At 33.5% G+C, this 20,327-nt stretch overlaps 1 protein-coding gene and 1 pseudogene across 3 annotated transcripts in view; both read left to right on the top strand.

The window, feature by feature from the left end:
* The first annotated feature begins 822 nt into the window (after positions 1–822).
* LOC147394545 (uncharacterized) overlaps positions 823–20,327 on the top strand; it is a 27,883-nt gene continuing 8,378 nt past the window's right edge. Inside the window, exons 1-12 of one of the 2 annotated variants that reach the window (XM_086453353.1) lie at positions 823–1,151; positions 1,271–1,365; positions 1,466–1,552; positions 1,716–1,884; positions 1,980–2,255; positions 2,626–2,768; positions 2,849–3,040; positions 3,132–3,222; positions 3,295–3,460; positions 10,019–10,129; positions 10,204–10,300; positions 12,601–13,139. In XM_086453353.1, coding sequence (XP_086309479.1) covers positions 975–1,151; positions 1,271–1,365; positions 1,466–1,552; positions 1,716–1,884; positions 1,980–2,255; positions 2,626–2,768; positions 2,849–3,040; positions 3,132–3,222; positions 3,295–3,460; positions 10,019–10,129; positions 10,204–10,300; positions 12,601–12,622 — 1,626 coding nt within the window. In that variant the 5' untranslated portion in view covers positions 823–974 and the 3' untranslated portion in view covers positions 12,623–13,139. Of the gene's footprint in view, positions 1,152–1,270; positions 1,366–1,465; positions 1,553–1,715; positions 1,885–1,979; positions 2,256–2,625; positions 2,769–2,848; positions 3,041–3,131; positions 3,223–3,294; positions 3,461–10,018; positions 10,130–10,203; positions 10,301–12,600; positions 13,140–20,327 lie in introns of those variants that run through there. The other variant, XM_086453354.1, reaches the window with a different exon arrangement.
* LOC147394544 (14-3-3-like protein B) overlaps positions 19,958–20,327 on the top strand; it is a 16,983-nt pseudogene continuing 16,613 nt past the window's right edge. Inside the window, exon 1 of the transcript XR_015181322.1 lies at positions 19,958–20,204. The product of XR_015181322.1 is annotated as a 14-3-3-like protein B (transcript). The remainder of the gene's footprint in view (positions 20,205–20,327) is intronic.

The following is a 20,327-nucleotide window of genomic DNA, read 5'->3' as shown; positions in this document are numbered from 1 at the left end:
GATATTATAAGAGTTTAATTATTTACAATGATATGAGATCGACTTTAGGGGTGGTTGACTAACACACTTTACAAAGTAAGGGTGTTTTTGTAATAAAAATGCAACAAATAGGCCTGCCCCTTGTTAGCAATTTGGAATATGACAAAAATTCGATTCGTGAAAAATTCGAGTTCTATTCGATTTTTGATTGTAAAAATCCGATCTAAAATTCGATAAATGAAAAATATAAATGTTTCATACATGTATTAACCATTTTATTTAAAAAATTCGGCTATATGATAGTGATGGTGATAATGAAATTGGTGATGTTAATGATGGTGGTGGTGGTGATAATGAGTATATTAAAGTTATTGTTCCATTGATTTTTAAAAGAAGACTAAAGTCGAGGGATGAATCATTAATTTAAAAATTAAGGTTATATGTTATTATTTTTTTAAAGATAGAAGGGATATTTATCATGTAGGATGGTGTATTCTTCCAAAATTTTGAAACAATTCCTTCAAAGTTGACTTGAGTTACACGTCAAACTTACAAGTTTATACTTTGCAACATACCACAAGTTATAACAATATTTTTTTAGTTTTTATAAAAAATTATAATAAAAAAAATATATTTATTTTTTTCAAACTTAAAATCCTTGAATTATTCAGAATGGTTCAATTATCCGGAAAATAATACTTTAAGAAAAAATACAAAATTTTCCAGAATTTAACGAGAGATTGCTAACATGAGGCCTGCCCGGACGATAGGTGGGGAATGAAAAACCCCTTAAATTTTACACCGTTTTTCATTACTTTTTCTAGTTTTTTTTCGTATTTCCCGCCAAACAAATAAGGAAAGAATGGCGAAAAAGGAAATTAATCAAATATTAACTCCTCTCTCGTTTCTCGAGACTCAGACAGCTAATTCTCCTGAAAATAACCGAAAACCCAGAGAAACATCAACAGAATATATCTCTCAAACCCTTTACTAAAATGGCTGTATCCCGAAACCCTCCATCGAAACCCAACACCGACATCCAGAACGAAGAGCAAGAGATGGAGAGCATCAAACCAGATTCTTCTCAACAACCCCCAATTCTCCCATCTTCGTCTTCACCTTCGAAGAACACTCAATCTTCAGAGGTTGACAAAGGCAAATATTGTCACCAGGTTAATTGAAATTATCCCCTAAAAAAACCCAAATCTTGTTTCAATTAAATGATTCTCTCAAGTGAGCTTATTTTCGAATTTTTTTTTTTTTGGGATTTTGTTTGGGTTGTCTGTTACAGTGTCGGCAAAGAAAAACAAAGTTCGAGTCTTGCAAGAATCAGAGAAATAAGAAACCTTGCACTATTAGATTCTGTACAAAGTGTCTCTTCAACAGGTTTAGATCCTTATTTTATACAATTTTTGATTATGGTTATTTAAAAAAAAATAAAAAAATTCTCTTATAGTTTGATTTGGGTTGGGTTGGCGTTGAACAGATATGGAGAGAAAGCAGAAGAGGTTGCTCTGTTGGATGATTGGAAATGCCCTAAGTGTAGAGACATTTGCAATTGTAGTTGCTGCATGTAAGTGTTTATTTTTTCCAATTTAAAGTTTTGGGTTTGATTTGGTTTGGTGGTTTGCATGAAAAATAGTTTGTACATTTTGATTATTTATTTACTTTTTCAAAATGGGAAAAATTTATTGAGAATGTTAAAAAAGAAAAAAAAAAAATAATCTGTTTTATAGGAAGAAAAAAGGGAGCCAACCTATTGGGCCTCTTGTTCATACTGCAAGGGCAACTGGGTTTTCTTCAGTTTCTGAAATGCTAATTGTGAAGGGTCCTCAAGATTTGATCTCTTTGATGGCTGCAAAGGATGTGAGTGCTTCACAGAAAAATCCATCTGCTTCTAGCAAGGTTTGATTGATTTCCCACTTTAAGTGTTTTATTGATGGGCTTGTTATGTTTCACCTTTTTTTTTTATATTCTAAATTTATACTTGTTTCTAACAGGAATTGGTAGTAGCAGAGCTTATGTCAAGTCCGCTAGAGAAGACGGATCTACCAATGCAGATTTCAGATAAAATCTATCCAGATCTTATTAACAAAGAAGAAGGGATAGATGAAGAGAATAACTCATTAATGCCAGCTTGTGATGATGAGGTTCCTGAAGCCCATATTCCATTGCCTCAGGGGATTGATCTCACAACAGTGGTTGGCATTGATTTACGTGCTGAAGATGTTGGGTATGCCTTGCAATTTCTAGAATTCTGCAAGGCGTTTGGACAGGTAATTATAACTTTGGTTACATTTAGCTTTGGGTTTGAAATTGAAAGGAAGGTTTGATGTTTCACTTGAAAGACCTTATGTATTTCCAATTTTTAAGATAAAATGGTCAACTTTGTTCAGATTCTAGTATTATGTTACTGATTTTGGTTTCACTGTGCTTGGTAGAAAGATTATTTTTTTTATCCTTAGTGGCAAGGGCCTTTGGCTTTGCAATTTCAATGATTTCTATTAATGATTACTAGCCAAAAGTTTCAGAAATTGTTAAATTTGCTGTTCTGAGTTATTTTTCTTGATTTAAAAAACGCATGGTTTTTTTTCTCTCTGTTATATGAGGTGGATTTCCATTTTAAAATGTTTTGTTACTTTCTAGGTCTTTAATTTGAAGGAAGGCCTACCTGAATCTGTTCTTCGAGAATTAACATGTGGTCGCTTACGTTGTCGAGGACAGAATTCTTCGATCGTTCAGTTTCATTTCCAATTGCTGTCTTTGATGCAAAAGGGCTCTGGAGTAGAGTATATTTCTTTTCCCATGTGATTTTCTGGCTTATAAGATTCTATGAGCTTATAAGATTTATATTTTTTCCTTCTTTTAGACACCTTTTAAGTCCAAGCAACGAAAATTCATGGTTGCAAGCCCTTGGAAAATGCTTATCTGAGTCCCAGTGGGAATTGGAGGATTTTTCTTTGAAGTGTTTTGATGAAGGTGTTGATGGATACGACAAGCTTGACTTCTCAACAAAGCTTAGACTCTTGAATTTTCTATGCGATGAAGCTCTTAGTACCCCGTAAGTGATAAAGGCTGCTTATGTTGCATAATTTCTTTTCCCAATTAACCTCTTTCCAGATAGTTCACAAAATATTTCACCCACTTTTCAGAGAAATACGAAGTTGGATTGAGAGACAAAATTCAGAATATGTTGAAAGAAAGAAGGAATTAAAAGGAAAATTAGTTGCTACAAAAGACAAGGTAACAAATCTTATGAGCATAAAATTAATATTGATTTCTTAGTGTTTCTTCTTAAACTGAAATTTTGTACAGGAGAAATCCTTAAAGCAAAAGATGAAGGATGAGATAGCAAATGCTGTCCTGAAAAATGATGCTCCACTTTCTATTGTTGAGCACGATAAACTTATTTCGAATATGAAAATTGAAGTTGCGGAAGCTCACGCTGAGATGCTAGAAGTAAAAAACATGGCAACGAAGAGTACGTTCTTGATCCGTTGGCTCTCTTCATCTAATTTGTTGACTTAACTGTGTTTATATTCATATTTAATTTCAGTATTCACTTGATTCATGTACATAAGGAGGGTTAAGTTTTATTTTTTGTCTATAAAAGTTGTTGACATGGTAGTAACTGATTACCAAATGTATGCTTGCAACCATGCACTAATTTTATTTAAACGTGGTGCACTTATATCAATTGCTAGTGAGGAAATTTCTCTTGATGATTTTAAGATCAAATTATGTTACATATGAAGAATCAGAAGCAATTTCTTTCTGTTCATTTATGATTTATGATGTTGGGCCACATTTTTTCTGTAGCTATTATGTTATTCACATGCTCTCCTATATCTTTTTCTTTCTTCATAATATTACCTAGTTCAGTTGGTAACAAGAGACTTGGCTGTGGACAGAATGTACTGGAGGAACAATATTCGTTTCAATGACCTCAAATCTTTGGGATAATGCTTTGTTGCTTTAATTGTTGTGTAACTAGTTCTATAGCTATGTACACATGCCAATGGGAGTTCTGCATGGTATGTTGTATTCTTGTAAATATCTGCTGTTGGGAGAGTGGGGTGGTGTCTTCCCCTTATGGGTGGTTATTTGGAAAGGGATTTAAAGGGTTTTGCCGGAGTTCCGTAAGAGGATCGTTTTTAGGATTGGATGTAGAATAGGGTTAGATTTTGGGACGATCGTTAGTGTGGAGTATTGCCTCTGAGATCCCGATTTCTGAATCTCTTTTCACTTTCTCGTAAGTAAAATGAGCTTGTGAGAAATCTCGTGGTCCCATCTGGAGATCATGTTTCTTGGGATCTTGGTTTTAGAAGGAGCCTAAATGACTGAGAGATTCAAGAGGTGGCCCATCCTATGGAGTGTTTGCCCAACACAAATTTGGACTACTCATCGCATGATTCGCGTGGTTGGAAGGTAGTAAAGATGGTGATTTCTCTGTTCGGTCTTTTTATGCTTCCTTGGGCCCCAATAACTTCTCTTCTTTTCCTCACTTTGCAATATGGGGCCCGAAAGTTCTTTCAAAAATCTCTTCTTTGTGTGGAAAGTGGCCCTTAAAAAATTCCTACTACGGATATCGTCATGTATAGGAGCACAACTGCTGTGAATTTTTGTTCCTAATGCAAATCCAATGAGGAATCGGCCAACCACTTGCTTATTCAGTGCTTTTGCTTCAAAGGTCTGGAATCATTTTCTCTCGTTATTCAAGTTCTCTGGGTGTTTTCCTCAATCCATTCTAGCCTGTTTCAATGTTGGCATCTTAAGGGAAGCTCTAACAAGTAAAAGATTCTTTGATCTCTAAACCCCTTTGCCGTGTGTTGGGACATTTGGCTAGAGCAAAATAGTAGAGTGTTTGAAGAGAAAGAGTAGTCCTTTCATGCTGGGCTTGGGGACATTGTGGGGTTGATCTTTTATTGGTTTAAAGCTTTGAAGATTTCAAAGGAACCTTCTTGAAGATTTTATGCTTAGATGGGACGAGCTAGTTGAATCTTGAGGAGTTGTTTTTCTTTGTCTTTGTTGTTGTTGGCTGTTGTTGGGTAGTTATCTTAGCCACCCTTTCTTTCTTTTTCTCTTATTAATAAAAATTTCTTTACCAATAAAAAAAAAGTTAATCAATTCCCCTAAAAAATTGCCCAACTTCCATCCAGATACAAAGTGCTCAAGGCAAGTCCTCCTTTAGTAAATAAAATATCCAAAAAATTTACAATTTTGATCTTTAACACAATGGCGCCCAAAGACCTAAAACAAAAAATCGATGAAAAAAACTCAAATATGTTAATCCTTTTCTTTCCAGATAATCCAACAATCTTGGTGGATATTTAATATCACATCTAGCCAGTTTAGTGAAGGTTGCATTTAAGACACAAAGGGCTCTTGGTGCTTGAGGTGCATACCTGAGTGAAGGAAGGCACAATAAAATTATAAAATTCAAAAAATTAAATAGTCAAAGATAGGTTTTAGATATTTTCAATTATAACATGTATAAATGTGATTTCTAAATAAGGTAAAGTATTCATTCAATACTTAAAAAAGAAGAAGGGTTAGCAAAAACGGAGAAATCAGACTGGAAGAACAAGAAAAAGGGAAAATGTATAAGTAGGCTAATGACATCTGCCGTTGCTGGTACAACACAACAATTGGGTAGGTTCTGTTCGTGATTGGTTGAGCCCTAGCCCATCATTAAATAGGCAGGTTGTATCTTAGACCAACCCTATACCCCTAGTGGGCCGAAGTTGACTAAGCCCTAACCCAACCCTAATGGGCTCAGGTTGAATAAAAATGACAAAATTTAAAATTAAACATTTCAAATGGTTAAAAAGGTGCTTTTTGAATAAATATTTTTGTATGTAAAGACTATACAACATTCATTTTATTCAATTTTAAGTGAGGCGTGTGCTTGGTTTGCCTGCGCCACTTCATATTTATTAAGGTGTCTTTGTTCCGCCTTGCCTTGGAGCGCATCAAGGCGCTTATCTTGACTACACTGCATCTAGTAATGCCATCAAATGTCTTTAACATGGGGTTTTCATTACATTGTTCAAATGTTGCTGATATTTAAATTCTACCATATAAGAAACTTAATTTCTATACTTTTTTCCATTACTTTAAATATATAGCAAAATTTTAAATGCTATGAAGGTGCAAGTAAGAATGTGTTTGGAATAAGACATTTGATCGTTTGAATTATGTTAAATACGCCTGTGTTATGGAAACTTGCAAATGATGGTGATTATGTACTATAAATTGAATAAACCAATGTGACGGAAAATAGTTTTCTTACGAAAATTGAGTCAATGAATTACACTTTTTGTTTAGAAAGAAGAGAACAACATGGATTGATTGTTCGCATAAAATATAAGATCAACTGGATATACAAGTATTCATTTGGACAAACATAGTGTCACCTTGGCACTTCTAATTTCCAATTTTTTGCGGGGACATGCTACTTTATGGCCTGGCACGGCACTTCTATGCATTTGCTAGACATGGTAGAATCAACCTTATTTTTGAAATTAATTAACATTAGGAGTGTGTTTCATGTACTTTAGTTAGTTGACTATTTATTCAAATCAATTTTCCTTCATGTCTTACAAAATACTAAATTACCACTTAGAAGATATGTTGTACCATTAAGTCAATACTTGTATGGCAATTGTTTGCAACACAATCACAGAACAAATCGAAGATTCTTAATCTACATATGCATATAAAATATGTATCTTTTTTTTGCATTAATAAAAAATAAAACTTAAGTTACTTCGTTTGTTGAGGCTCTCCATTCACATTCACATGCATTTAATTGGTGTAATTTCATACCTATTAAAAATTAATGTAATTTCATATCTATGGATGAAAATTCCCTGTTTGCTTAATTAATGGGAGAAAGCTCTCATACGTATGTATGCAAATTAAATAGAATGAAAGAAAATTATTTAAACCAATTTAGTCTATTAGGGATGATATCTTCTTTTCATGCACGTACACTAAATAGAGCAAACATGATTTAAAAAATGTGAGTCATTATTTTTCCTTAATGAAGAAATCTCTTACATAAATGTATATGTATGTTGTTGTTATATATAAACTTGAGTTTTCCCATGCCTACGGCACAACCGAGAGTGGAGGGAAAATATACACTCAACACTCCCCCTCACCCATAAGGGTGGAAAGAATCGAACCCGTGACCTATACAAACCTAGCGTTCTGATACCATATTAAGGTCCATGGGCCTAACTCAACCTCAAAACCATGGTCATAAGGTGAGGGTTGCCTTTTCTTCCTTTTATACCGCACGGATTGGGCTCCCACAGGCGATGTGGGACTATCGTTCTAACATCCTCTCTTACGTGGGACACCACGTGTAGAGTCAGGGAAACACTTCTACACATTTAGAAACAGACGGGCCTAGCTCTGATACAATGTAGAGAAATGAGATTTTATTGATGTCTTTGGATCAGTGCAATGATCCCTATAGGGTTTTTATAGATAACAAAAGAATCAGATTCATATCTAATCGGATCTAGGTAGATTTTATAAGATCGTATACTATTAATATTCTAATCCTAATCAAATCTGTAGATGATTTAGTGTATCAAGATACACCTTATTACAATGCTCCATATCTAATACTTTAACAGGGGTTAATGGGGTAAAAGTGGAAAGAAAAATTTGTAGAGGTATTATTGAACAAAGGGTGGAAGGGTAAAGGCAATAAAGTTGGGGGGGAATTATCGGAAAAGGGGGAGAAGAGGAAAGAGAAGAAAGTTGGAGGGGTATCATGGGAAAGGGGGTAGAAAAGAAAAGACAATAAAGTTGAAGGCGTATTCTTACAAAGGGAGGAATAAAAGATAATGAAATTGAAATTATTCTTTGAAATGCGTTTGAGATTGAATCTAAACCGCTCTTTATGGGTATAAATATTGGGGGAAGACAATTGTTGTGTTTTATTATGTATATACTAGAGTTTTCCCATGCCTACGAGGCTATGACATGGTCATCCTCTTCGGGGTTAAGGGGGTAAAGAAGGAAAGACAATAAATTTGTAAGGGTATTATTGGAAAAGGGGTTAGATGGGTAGGCACAATCATCTTCTTTGGGTTTAAGAGTAAAAAAGGAAAGGAAAAAGAGTTGAAAGGATAAAGGCAATAAAGTTGGAGGTTATTATAGGTAGGGGGAGAAGAGGAAAGGGAATAAAGTTGGAGGGGTATTATTGGAAAGGGGGTAGAAGAGAAAAGGCAATAAAGTTGAGGGGTATGATTGAAAAAGGGAGGAGAGAGAAGGGAATAAGGTTAAAATTGTTTCTTGAGATTTGTGTTAAAGGGGTAAAAAAGGAAAGAAAATAAATTTAGCAGGGGTGTCATTTGGTAAAAGGGGAAGAAGAGAAGCTAATAAGGTTGGAGAAAGGTAATATATAAAGTTGAAAGGGTATTCTTAGAAAGGTGGGTAGAAGAGGAAAAGCAATAAAGTTGGTGGTATTCTTGGGAAGGGGACAATAAAGTTGAAGTTGTCCTCGTGATACGTTCTTTATGGGGCATAAAAGTTGAGATGAACGCGGGGGGGGGGGGGGGGGACTGTCTTGCTTTAGTATATAGATATATTTAACTTTTAATTTATTTCAAGGAAATCCCTCAGATTAAGGCATGCATATGAAAAAATTATCTTCATTAGAAAAACAAATGTGTATGCGGTTTCGTAAAATATCGAGGTCATAATATATATATTAGAAAATAATTCAATATTTGATTTTTCTCTTTGGGAAAGTTCTCAAATGCATTGATAAGTATAGGCTCTTAGGTGGAATTTACATGGTCTGAGGTTGTATGTGTACGCCTAGTGCTATAACACAAATACATTGCACCATCTCAACCATTCGATCCATAATGCATGCCACAAAATATAAATATATATGCATAATATTTAAAAGTTATTTGTGCAAATAATCATTTGACCAAAAACTCGTTGGCCGACATTTTATATATTCATCCAAATATTAAAATGATTCGAGATGTGGAAATACATAGAGATGGTCAACCGAAGGAATCCCATATTGACATCTCCACGATATTCTCACGAGCTCAACTAGATTCTCAAAATGTCTAATATATTCGTCAATTAAATCTTGAGCTTTTGATGAATCAAAGAATCATAATTAAAACTCATACACTCCCATTTGATTGTTAGGTCAAAACTACATATCAATGATCACATATTTAGTGGGAGAAAATTTCGAGGATTTTTTGCATGATTCTCCAATATATGCCAACATATTTTTACATGCGAACTGATGGGCTGAACTTGCCCTCGATGGAAAAAACTTGAATCTATAAAAAGATCATTGAGCATGTGAGGGAAATGAAAAATGAGTTGTCCCTAGGTTCATTTTCTGTAGCCTTGGTCAAGATTTGAAGTTTACACGGACTTGATGAATTTGGGTTTCATGCATGGACCTACCATCACCAAGTCACCTACAATGTTGCCTCGGGATGAAAAACACCCATACCTCATGAATGCTAAAACTAGTTATTCATATTATAAAATGATTGCATATATCATATTTATTTTTTATTATAAATTTTGAGTTGCATCTTGAAAAGGCTGCCAAGCCTTACGTAATTCGTGGATAAAAAAATTGTCTTAAAATAATAATTGACTTTTATGTTCACAATTATACTAACAATGTTGCGATACTAGAATTTCCGGAGTTAGTTGTGCTAGATACCTTGACAATTGGCACACATGCCACAAGTGAAAAAGGTTAGCATTGATTAATTTGAGATTATAGATGAATATGGCATGCTAATCGAACTATCTTATCTACTCCCTTGTTGGGAATTTCTGAAGCCAATGCACGTTTCTAAGTTTAATGAAAAAGAACTTCAGATGCACTTTTTTTTAAACAAATGTTACCATGTTGAATTTGCCTAAAATGTTTTTAATTTTTGTATATTTATTGGCTGCATAAATGATAAACATATATTATCTTTGAATTAGCAATTAAATTAACATTTCTTTGAGATCACTTTTATAGATAAAGCGAGATCGGATGCTGTTAGAACAGAGTCTATTCTTTTGGATGGAAATGGCCATGCATTTTGGAGATTGGAAAGCTATTCTGATGAACCATATATATTGCTTCAAGGTGTGTCTTAACTGCATAATCTTAATGTTTAAATATTCCATGCAATTTCACATTCAATCATTTTTTCTACACAGATATTGGAAGCTGGGACTCTGTCACTCCTCAGGACAAGTGGTTTACCTATGATTCTGAACAGTACAAAGCGGTTGAGGATTATATTTCTTTTAAAAGGTGAGCATAACATATGGTTCATCTCTACAGTACTTATTTTTGGCAGTTGTTCCAGTCTTATTCGTATTTGCACTATTGTTGGTTCTATAGGTTAATGACCCAAGGATTAGTTAAATCTTAATATCAGTCTATGGTGTATATCATATATAGTTTAGTCATGGTTGATGTAACAGTCTAGAAAGAACATCTGGAATGTAGTGTTGATTCTAATATCATGTGGTTCCTAAGAAGTGCGAACTTAGCTAATTTTATAAGATTTGTGAAGAGTTGTTTCCATATCCTAGGTTAGACCTTCTCGAACCCAACTTTACGTTGCTCACTGTAAAAGAAATTTATTGGTAATTCTTGGTTGATTTTACGTTCACTTTGATAGAGTATTTATAGAGGTTACATCATGCCAAGATATAGAAAGTAAAAAAATATTAAGATCTTATATTCCTAATTAGCCTAAATCATTCCAATTATGTAAATATCATAATCTCCAATATTTCCTATTATAAAAGGTACATATTCATATAGTCTTCCATTTATGATGAGATGCAGTGTCAGTGATACAATGCATCTTGTGTATCTTTGTGCGATGCATCTCATTCTGTAACATCCACCAATCCTTTACCTATCACAAAAATAAATAAAAATGAAGATGATTATCAGGAGTTATAATGGTTGCTTCATAAGTGTAAAATTAGGAGGTTTGAAGTTGTTATAGATGATCCTTCGAATAAAAGAAAAAGAATTCAGTCAAAGGCAAAGGAAAGGATCTTTACCTTTTGATGATGATGTTCATTCTCAGTAGTGTAATTGTTAGTATATCTCATCTAAAAATGTGATCTACAATATATATTTTTTTTTGTTTCTAGGCAACAATGGGTTGATGGTCAACTTGAAAGTGGGTTTAACAGGTTTTGAACCTAAATCGTGGGATCAACATTCCACACATCTTACCAACTTAGCCGAGTTGGCACCTTCATGTTGTCTACAATACATACCCATTATCTAACAAAAATATATATGTATATATTCTGGTTTCAGTCCATCTTAAGAGGATTTACTCTTTTTCTGCAATCTCAAAGACCCATATGGTCTCAACCTTCTTTTATATAGGATGAGTTTGCTTGCACACTCCTAGTGCAACAACTTCTGATATCTCCAGGACTACCAATTGTGGGAGTCCTAATTGAGTGTGCTATAGGGATAGATCCCTCATAGGCACCCCTCTCAAACCAACCAGCACTGATCTTTCCAAACAAGCATGTGGAAAACCCTTCCATTTTTGTGAACTAAGTTTTCAGTTCTCACACTATGGTGCTTCCATGCCGTGGTAGTTTAACTTGGCTATAAAGTGATGTGTGACTGCATCAATAATGAAACAGAAGAAACAAGAAACATAACCAATATTTGTATTGATGAGGGTAACCGCAAGAGGAAAAAATAGTCCACAAGAGGATTTGATAGTTCAAGTTAAATGATACAATCCCATGATTGACAATTACAAACGACGAGAGTTTTGAGATAGTGATTACTCTCTACTCTAAACAATGTCTCTTAACAGTGTAACTTGATATCGAACATGGATCATTTGGTTTGAAAGAACATCTTATAAGGAAAAGAGTTGCTTCACGTCTTTGCTATAAGAACATGTCTGGATTTCTCTTCTTGAAGATTTATGTTAGGTACCCACATATTAGTACTGGGGAGTACACTAGTTTGTTAAGTACCCACATGTTGCTGGACTTCGAAATTAAGATTAGGAATTTGATCTGTATTTGGATTGTGACGAATCTGTGGAGATGTGCATTGGTTGGTTTAGGAATTGCTCTATAAATATGAAATGTATTTTTATTTTGGATTGTGATCTTATGTTGCTCAGTGAAATTGAACTTTTGATTTGGACATAGTGGAATGGAGGAATTGGATTCATTTCGCCGTACCCAAATCTTTCGGATAAGGATTTGTTGGTGAAATTAGAAGGCATTTCACTAGAAAACATTTTGGAATTGTTGAAGTTGATGCAAGGGTGGAGCCAGGAATTTGCCCATGTGGGGGGCACCTAAGAAGGGAAAATTTTGTTGTGGGGGCAATAAATGTCACACTCGCTCATAACCTTCTTGGCTTTGAAAATTCTTGTGGGGTCAAGTGCCCCCACTGTAAATCCGCCTGAGTTGATGTATGTTTCTTTGTTCTCATACTTCAGCTGTCAGAAGAGTACATATTTTGATGATCAGATCTAATGTTAGACTCATCTATTGTTAATTTGAAATTCACAAACTTACACCATTTCTTCTTTCTTTCTTGCCCAGGAACAAAAAGCCAAAGAAATGATCAAGAGACATGGCTACTGCTGCTATTGTTGTACTAAACTCACAATAGGCCTCTCTTTTTTCATGATGGGCATGATTAAGGACAGATCGTTGTTGGATGCATCAGAATCAAGTACTGATGGAAGTCAATTGGAAGCATTAGATTCCTATTCTAACAAGCTTCAAATTGATAAACGTCGGAATCAAACTGCGTTCACACCTATAAGAGACTCCGAGGATGTAGCTGATTCTGAAACAAATATGAAGCCTTCACTGTTTCCTGCAAAACTAGGGAACTACTTGACAGAAGTGGTCAACTCAAAGCAAAGAAGGGACTGAGTTCTATAGATAATTATTTTGGAAAACTTTTTTTTTTTTGTAATAATTTACACACCGATGGATCTATACATCGTAGGTGTCAACAAGTGCATGTATAATTTGCCTTCAAGTTTTTTGTTCATGTAGCTCATATATGGATAGTGTTTGCAGGTATTAATTATGTGAAATAATCATTTCTTGCTGCAACTATTTCATCGTTTCTATGGCTGCTTTGCACGCTTTCATTAAAAAAAAAGGATATTGTTCTTTCTAGAAAAAATTTAACTTTGTAGATGGTTTGATATTGTTCACAAAGTGTGTATATGTATTTCAGGGAAATCATTGGTGCTCGCTACTTTTTAAGATTAATGTTTGCTCCAAATGTCCATTTTGTCAAAGATAATATATGCTTTCTAGGTATTTCAACATCTATCTAGTGGCAAGCTCACCACTTCCCAAAAGCGATGAGCTCACTGTTTTTCCAAAACGATGAGTTCGTCACATTGTTTACTTAATATTAACTCTACTTTCACTTCCTACTAGAAGTCAGGGGAACCATAAGCCAGCCAGCATCTTTATCTAACAATACATTTTTGTTCATCACATTTTTTTCTACCTTTATAACAATACAATTTAGTTTGTCACATTTTTTTTCTACCTTATTTGAGCAAGGGATCCATGGAAACTCCTTCCATTTGCAGTTTGATAATGCTCATTTTATGTAAATTATCCTTTTTTTTTTATAACTCAAGGATGTTATTGTAATTATTTTGAATATATCTTCAATTTTTCACTAAAGTCATGTATTTCAGGATCTCGTACATACATTTTCACATATATTTGGATGCAAATTCTACGTATTATGAGAAATTCTATTGTGATCCCCTGGTAGAGCTGTTTTGAGATTAGAGATCATAGAGCATACCTATGAAGATCTCGAGGGTTATCCAAAGATTGAAAAGGTTCTAGGAGAACTATCACACCGCAGATCCCAACATGAATCCCAATGATTCCTTTGTTGGAATTTCGAGGTGTGATAACAATCCCAACCTTTGATAACATATCATACTACATAACAACACTTAATTTATAATTATAACGCAGCGGAAACTAAACCTAATAACCATAATCAAAGTTGCAGAAACTAACATCAATCATAATCCATATCCATAAACAAACCTTAAAGACAAACGTCATAATAAATAAAACGGCACACAATACCTTGTCATTAGTTCCTTACAAAATAGAAAAAAAATATCCTAACCTTAACACATCTCAACTTGAAGGAGGTTGCTGTTCATTGACACGCTCCTCCTCAATGACCTCTTTAAAATACTCTTCTTCATACAAAGATTTTTTCCACAATTGAATAATTTGAAATGGTCAATGGTAGGGTGAGTAATGGGGAGTTACTCAGCATGAAATCAACCGTTCTAACATCCAATCACAACATGCAACGTAGAATCATACTGAACATTTAAATAATACAGGTTTTATTATAACATAGGATTCGAATAAAGGTGAAACAAAAGTAGTAAATGATTGTAATAGCCATCAATCTATCATACTTCATAATTTTTTAAAGTTAAATATCTATTAATATTACATCACAAAATGAAGAAAAAATATATAATACAAACACAGTGGTGTAGTTGATAAGAGAGTTGATGAACACGTTGAAATAATCGCCTTGACTATGGTAAATCGATATCCCAAACTTAGCCTCCGCTGTGAAATCCCACCGTTCGTATCTGATTTTGTGGCCAGTCTAACAGATCATGATTGGATGACCATTTATCTGGCTCAGGCTGGTCGTTGATCAAGAACTCATTATTGATTTCAAATAACGGCGAGGTCGACCGTTTGATGATTATAGACTCTTAGTGATCACTAACTATCCCAAAAGCGAATTTCCCGTGTCTAATCCTATCAAGAGGCAATACATGTGAACCTCGACTATCTTTATTCTATACAAAGACCGTCTTTACACACAAATATTCATCAGGAAAGAAGATAAGAAATTTTCGGATCCCACAAGTTGTATTACACTCGAATGTATTTAATACTACCAAAAAGTATATAATATCAAGTATTATCCTAGATTAACCTGTCGCTTCTGAAAATATAGTAACGTATCATTCTTTTTAGACCTTCTACAATCCTTTACTAGTAAACAAAATAATTTTTGTTTCATTACATATATAACAATCATATTTTTTTAAAAAATACAAGTAATGATAGTGCCCTCTAGTCATTCTGTTAATACATCCATCCATACAACAATACATCCAATATATTTTCACGTGGTCGTGGAAATATTTGAGATATTCATCCATCGTATCTTTTGAGTCACTATTCCATTCAATCAGGAGAGAACATAAGTTCTTACTATATATCCATTAATTAATTAATATAATTATTCTTTCTAAATATCTATCAAAATATATATTTTCTTCAAAATATTTTTGTTTCAAAGGTATCAACCAATTCCATATGATGGTCTTGGTTGAATAGTAAAGACTCGAAAAATGTGATAAAATAATAAATAGTTAAAGCTATGAAAATTTGGTTACGTATTAAAAGTGAAATCTTTCCAAAGTTCTTTAAACGTAAAACAAAGATTTTTTTAAAAGTGATTAAATATATATATATATATATATATATATATTATATATATATATATATATATATATATATATATATATATATATATATATATATTTTTTTTTTTTTGACAAAGCGAGTTTTTTGAATAGCGAGTTTGACATTGCTAAAATACCAACCAAACCATTATAGCAATTTCCAATTGCTATAATAATGGTCCCAAGGGGTTAAACTTGTGTTCTTCGTGATTTTCACTTGAGTTTTTCACAAATGATTTTGCCAAAACTTGTTTTATTATATTTTTTTTCTAAAACTTGTAAAGAAATATAAAAATAACTCATTTAATATAAAAAAGTAAATTTATGGAATCTAACATGTAGGATTTAAAATCAACCAATCCTAAATAAAAAATTCAACCAAAATCCAGTTGATAAATCTATGTTTTCTTTAAAATTAGCAACTAAAAGGTAGAAGGGAGGATTTCTTATTTGTTTTGACTTCTAAAATGAAATTTCGCTAAGAACAACTCCCAACAAACGCTCCTTGCTTGAATCCCAACTTGATTTACGTTCCCAACGAACTTTCTTCCACTCAAATTGAAGGTCTCAACTAGGTAAAGCTTTTTTTCTTCTTTGCGAACCCTTGGTTCTCTCTCTAGGGTGACTGGATCATTGTTTGAAGGTCTAGGGTTTTTGGGTGATTTACATTGGGAAAGCAAAAAAAGAAGAAAGAGAAATATGATTCTCTCTCTTAAGTTTGGTATTTATATAACATCAGGGACATATTGGTAATTAATATAATTTTTTTTCTTTTATTAATAACTTAACGGACGAGATTTCATTTTTCACAAACTTATAATCTATTTTGACTAATTTTTTGATACACATCTCATGGTGTAGTCAAAAGTTTCAGAAACATCTTTTATAAAAAGCTTATATTTTGATTAACCACTTATGCACGCTTACCAAGGCACTTGCTAATTTCTTTTAACCCTTCTCTCCAAATATTTGTATGAAATCATTTCTAAATACTTATTACAAAATGCTTAGAGATACACATAATATAATAGTTGTGACGCCCCGAATTCTGGGTCCACAATGTTGAAAAGAACTTAATTAATTATTCATTCCTTACATTCATAAATTCAAAACAAAAAGGAAAAGAAATACTTAAACATATTATCATGAATCAAATTAAAACCTTAGCCCTATTCACCCCTTAACATAAATTAATAGGAATCACTATAAGTGAGAAATAATCATTAAATTATTTCCTCTCGATCTCGTCTATCGTCATTACTCCTTTCAATCAAAATCTGAAATTTTGTAAAAAAAAAAAAAAAAAAAGCCACAAAGTTCAGGTAGGAACTCATCTCTACAATTTTTCTAAGAATTAATCTAAGATAAATAAATAGAACATGAAAAATTTACAAAAGAAAAATATATTCATGATCAATAATAATAGTAAAACTTCAATGACAATAATATTTATAAAATATCATAAAGTATTGTCACTGTTGTCATTATATTTCAAACATAGAATTCTGTAACAAATCTAATTATATCATAATTTCAAACATGAAACTCTCATATTCTATCATTAATATCTTATTTTAATTGAGATAGAAAGGAAAAGATGATCCTACCTTTTATTTTTATTTTTATGACGAGTCTATGATTTGGCTACATTGATTCTACTAATAATTCTTTCTTCTTTAATAATAACAAATGATCAAGACTTGATTGAGATTAAATTCATTTTCAAAGATGAAGATCTCTCTTTTTTTTTTTTCTTTCTTTCTCTATCTCTCTCTCCTTTTCTTCTTACCAATCTAGGTCATTCACAAATTAAGGAAATCTTTGGCTATCCTTACCTTAACATGAATATAAAAATATCAATTCGAATTTTAAAAAGAATTTCTTACATGAAACGGCTCTATTTAAGAAATGATTTTAAATTTTCAAATAATTTCCTAATCAATTCTCATATCATCATAATTTTAGATGATCTAAGGGTTGAAATTAAAGTTATACTTGTTTTTATTTTTTTATATTACTATTCAATTAAAAAGGAAACAAAGTACTTATTGAGGACCTACACAATATGTAAGCTTTCTATAAACTATCCTTAGATTCAGGTTGTCAGGGGTATTTAACCATGTTTGGCCTGTTCTTTTATGTGGATATATTGCACTTACCTAAACCCATTAACTTCAATTTTTGAGTTAAATCTAAGCCATTTTACATTGCACGAGGTAGAGATTTCTTTCTAAATACCCCCTACCTTTTGAGTGGTAATTTGATTGACTCAATAAATCTTTCTCTCTAAAATAAAATTTAAAATGCCCAAAATACATTTTCTCATTTACCTTACTTGAGTTTTTAGTGGTCGATTCATTTTTCAATGAACTAGTATAATTTAAAAAGCCTTAACTGTAACTCTTGATCAATTCCTACAATTTGTAACGATAAATGATAAATGGATAATGGCATATTCATAAATTTGAATATCTAGATGTAATGCCCGATCCGAATGTCCGTTTCTTTAAGATAATATATGCATTTCAGGGAGATCTATTACTAGGTGAAAACTGAAAATTTTGACAAGAAAAATCGACGGGCCAAAGACCACAAATTTTAGAAAGTGAATTTTGACGGCCTATGACCGTTGAAGTTTTTTATGATCCCCAATTCGACGGCTTAGAGCCATCAAATTTCTCCCATCCTCCATTATTTAACGGTTTCGATCCGTTTAAATTTTTTTTTGACAATGAAAAATTTGATGCCTTGGTCCGTCAAATTTTACGAAATTTGACGGCCTTAAGCCGTCAAATATAAGCTTTCTTCACATTGTGTATTCAGTGGCAAGTTAATCAAATTTCACAGAGTGCCGAGCTCACTGTTTTCCCTCTGCGAGCGCGTTGCTTGGTTTGCTTAAGCAACGAGCTAGTCGCATGGGAAAAACAGCAAGCTCATCAGTTTTGAGAAGTGGAGAGCTTGTCATTGCATAGGTCTTCCCAAAGTACCTAAAATGCATATATAGGGACAAGATCAAGATCCAACGTGTTTTGTAAAATGGGGTTAGAAGTTTCGAAATGGGCTGATTTTTGGCATGGATGATCTCTATGGTGAGGAGATTATCCTCACAAAAAATCAGCCCATTCTGAAACTTGTAACACCAGTTTAGAAGATGAAGAATTGTGGTCTGTCCTTCACTCTCAATTACATACTTCTATTTTCTCAACACCCTCAAACCCCCCCCCCCGCCCAGTTGTTTTCCAACTCATCCACCATCTTCTAACTATTACCAAAGGAAATAACATCATGAACAAAGAAAATAAAAAAAAAAATAAAAAACTATATAAGGTTTGCATGTTTTTTAAACAAAAGGCTGAAAATCATATTCACAATTAATTACCTCAAAACAAAATCCCCAAAGTTGTGTTTGTTTGCTTGTATTGAATGAGTGCGGTTGTAAGCAACCTGTAGGAGTTGATGGAATCGAATCATAAATGATATGAACTTACATTCACAATATTTTGCAAGATGGGAAAACCATGGCTTGAATTTGTAAGACTTGTGGTTTCTCTCAAACAAAGGGGACAATGGAGCTTGATGATTAGGCTCTTAAAGTCATTGTTTTTTCCCATAAAAGACTAGTATGAGACATGGTTTCAAAACTTGTCCGAGACCGAGACGTATCGCCCGAGTCGTCTCCGTATTAGGCATGGATGAGACGGACAGACAATTCAAATTTTCGGACGAGATATTAAACCCCACGCTCATTTTGTATTTTTTTTGAACGAGACATCTCAAATGTATCGAAAAACTCGTCCAAAACGACTCAGTATCTGGCATGGACAAGACGAGACGCAAAATTGAGTTTTAAAACCATGGTATGAGATGTATTTAAAGTACAAAAGTAGGAAAAAGTAAAAAAAGAAGAAGAGGAAAATCAGTTCTTGTAATGTTCGGATTGGCTTAACACCACTAAGATTTGAGGCTATAAGCCTTGACCCATAGAAGCATATTCCTCTCCCTACAGGTTTGACTCTATAGGTTCAAGGCATACCCCTATTGCACCTTGAAGTTAGCATTTTTAAACATGAGTTCAGTAAGTTGCATGACTTAGCTTTTGACAGAGTGCAATAGAAGAACAAGATTCGTTTTGCCCACCCTAAGCCTTTGAGATAAGGCTTTGTTGTTGCTCTTGTTGTACCATAGTGAGTTGCATACGATGTCTTTGCGTCGCACTCCTATGGTGCTTTACATAATGACACGCATTACAAAAAAAATTGCCAAATAGGAACAGACGTTTAAAACGGCATTAAGCCGTTTTTATTTAAAAGCGGTAATAAACCGTTTTAATTTTTAAAAGCCGTTTTTATCTTGGTTTTAAATGTCCAAACTCACCGTCTCTTTCAATTAGAATTTGGAACGAACCTCGATCTCATCTCTCTCTCTCTTGATCTCGATCTCATGTCATCTCTCTCTCTCTCACAGTTGCTTCCTCGATCGACCTCTCATAGTCGCTTGCGATCGGCCTCTCAATCGCTCTCTGTCTCTCCCTCGATTTGTCTCCCTCGATCGATCTTATATCCCCCTCGGTCATGGCTTCATCTGAAGAACGCGAGAGATTCGTTTACGTCGCTAAACTCGCAGAACAGGCGGAGCGATACGATGGTTAGGGTTTTTTATTTTTCTTTTCTTCTGTTGATTTCGAATGTCAATTCGATTAGGGTTAGGGTTTTAATCATTTGACGAATTATTAGGTTTTAATTTTATTTGTTTCTTTGTTTTTGGTAG

This window comes from Akebia trifoliata, chromosome 9 (assembly GCF_017979445.1).
Source record: "Akebia trifoliata isolate Shusen 1 chromosome 9, ASM1797944v1, whole genome shotgun sequence".
NCBI classification, from domain to species: Eukaryota; Viridiplantae; Streptophyta; class Magnoliopsida; order Ranunculales; family Lardizabalaceae; genus Akebia; species Akebia trifoliata.
The sequence above is the reverse complement of the archived record's forward strand: the minus strand, read 5'-3'. Positions and strand labels throughout refer to the sequence as shown.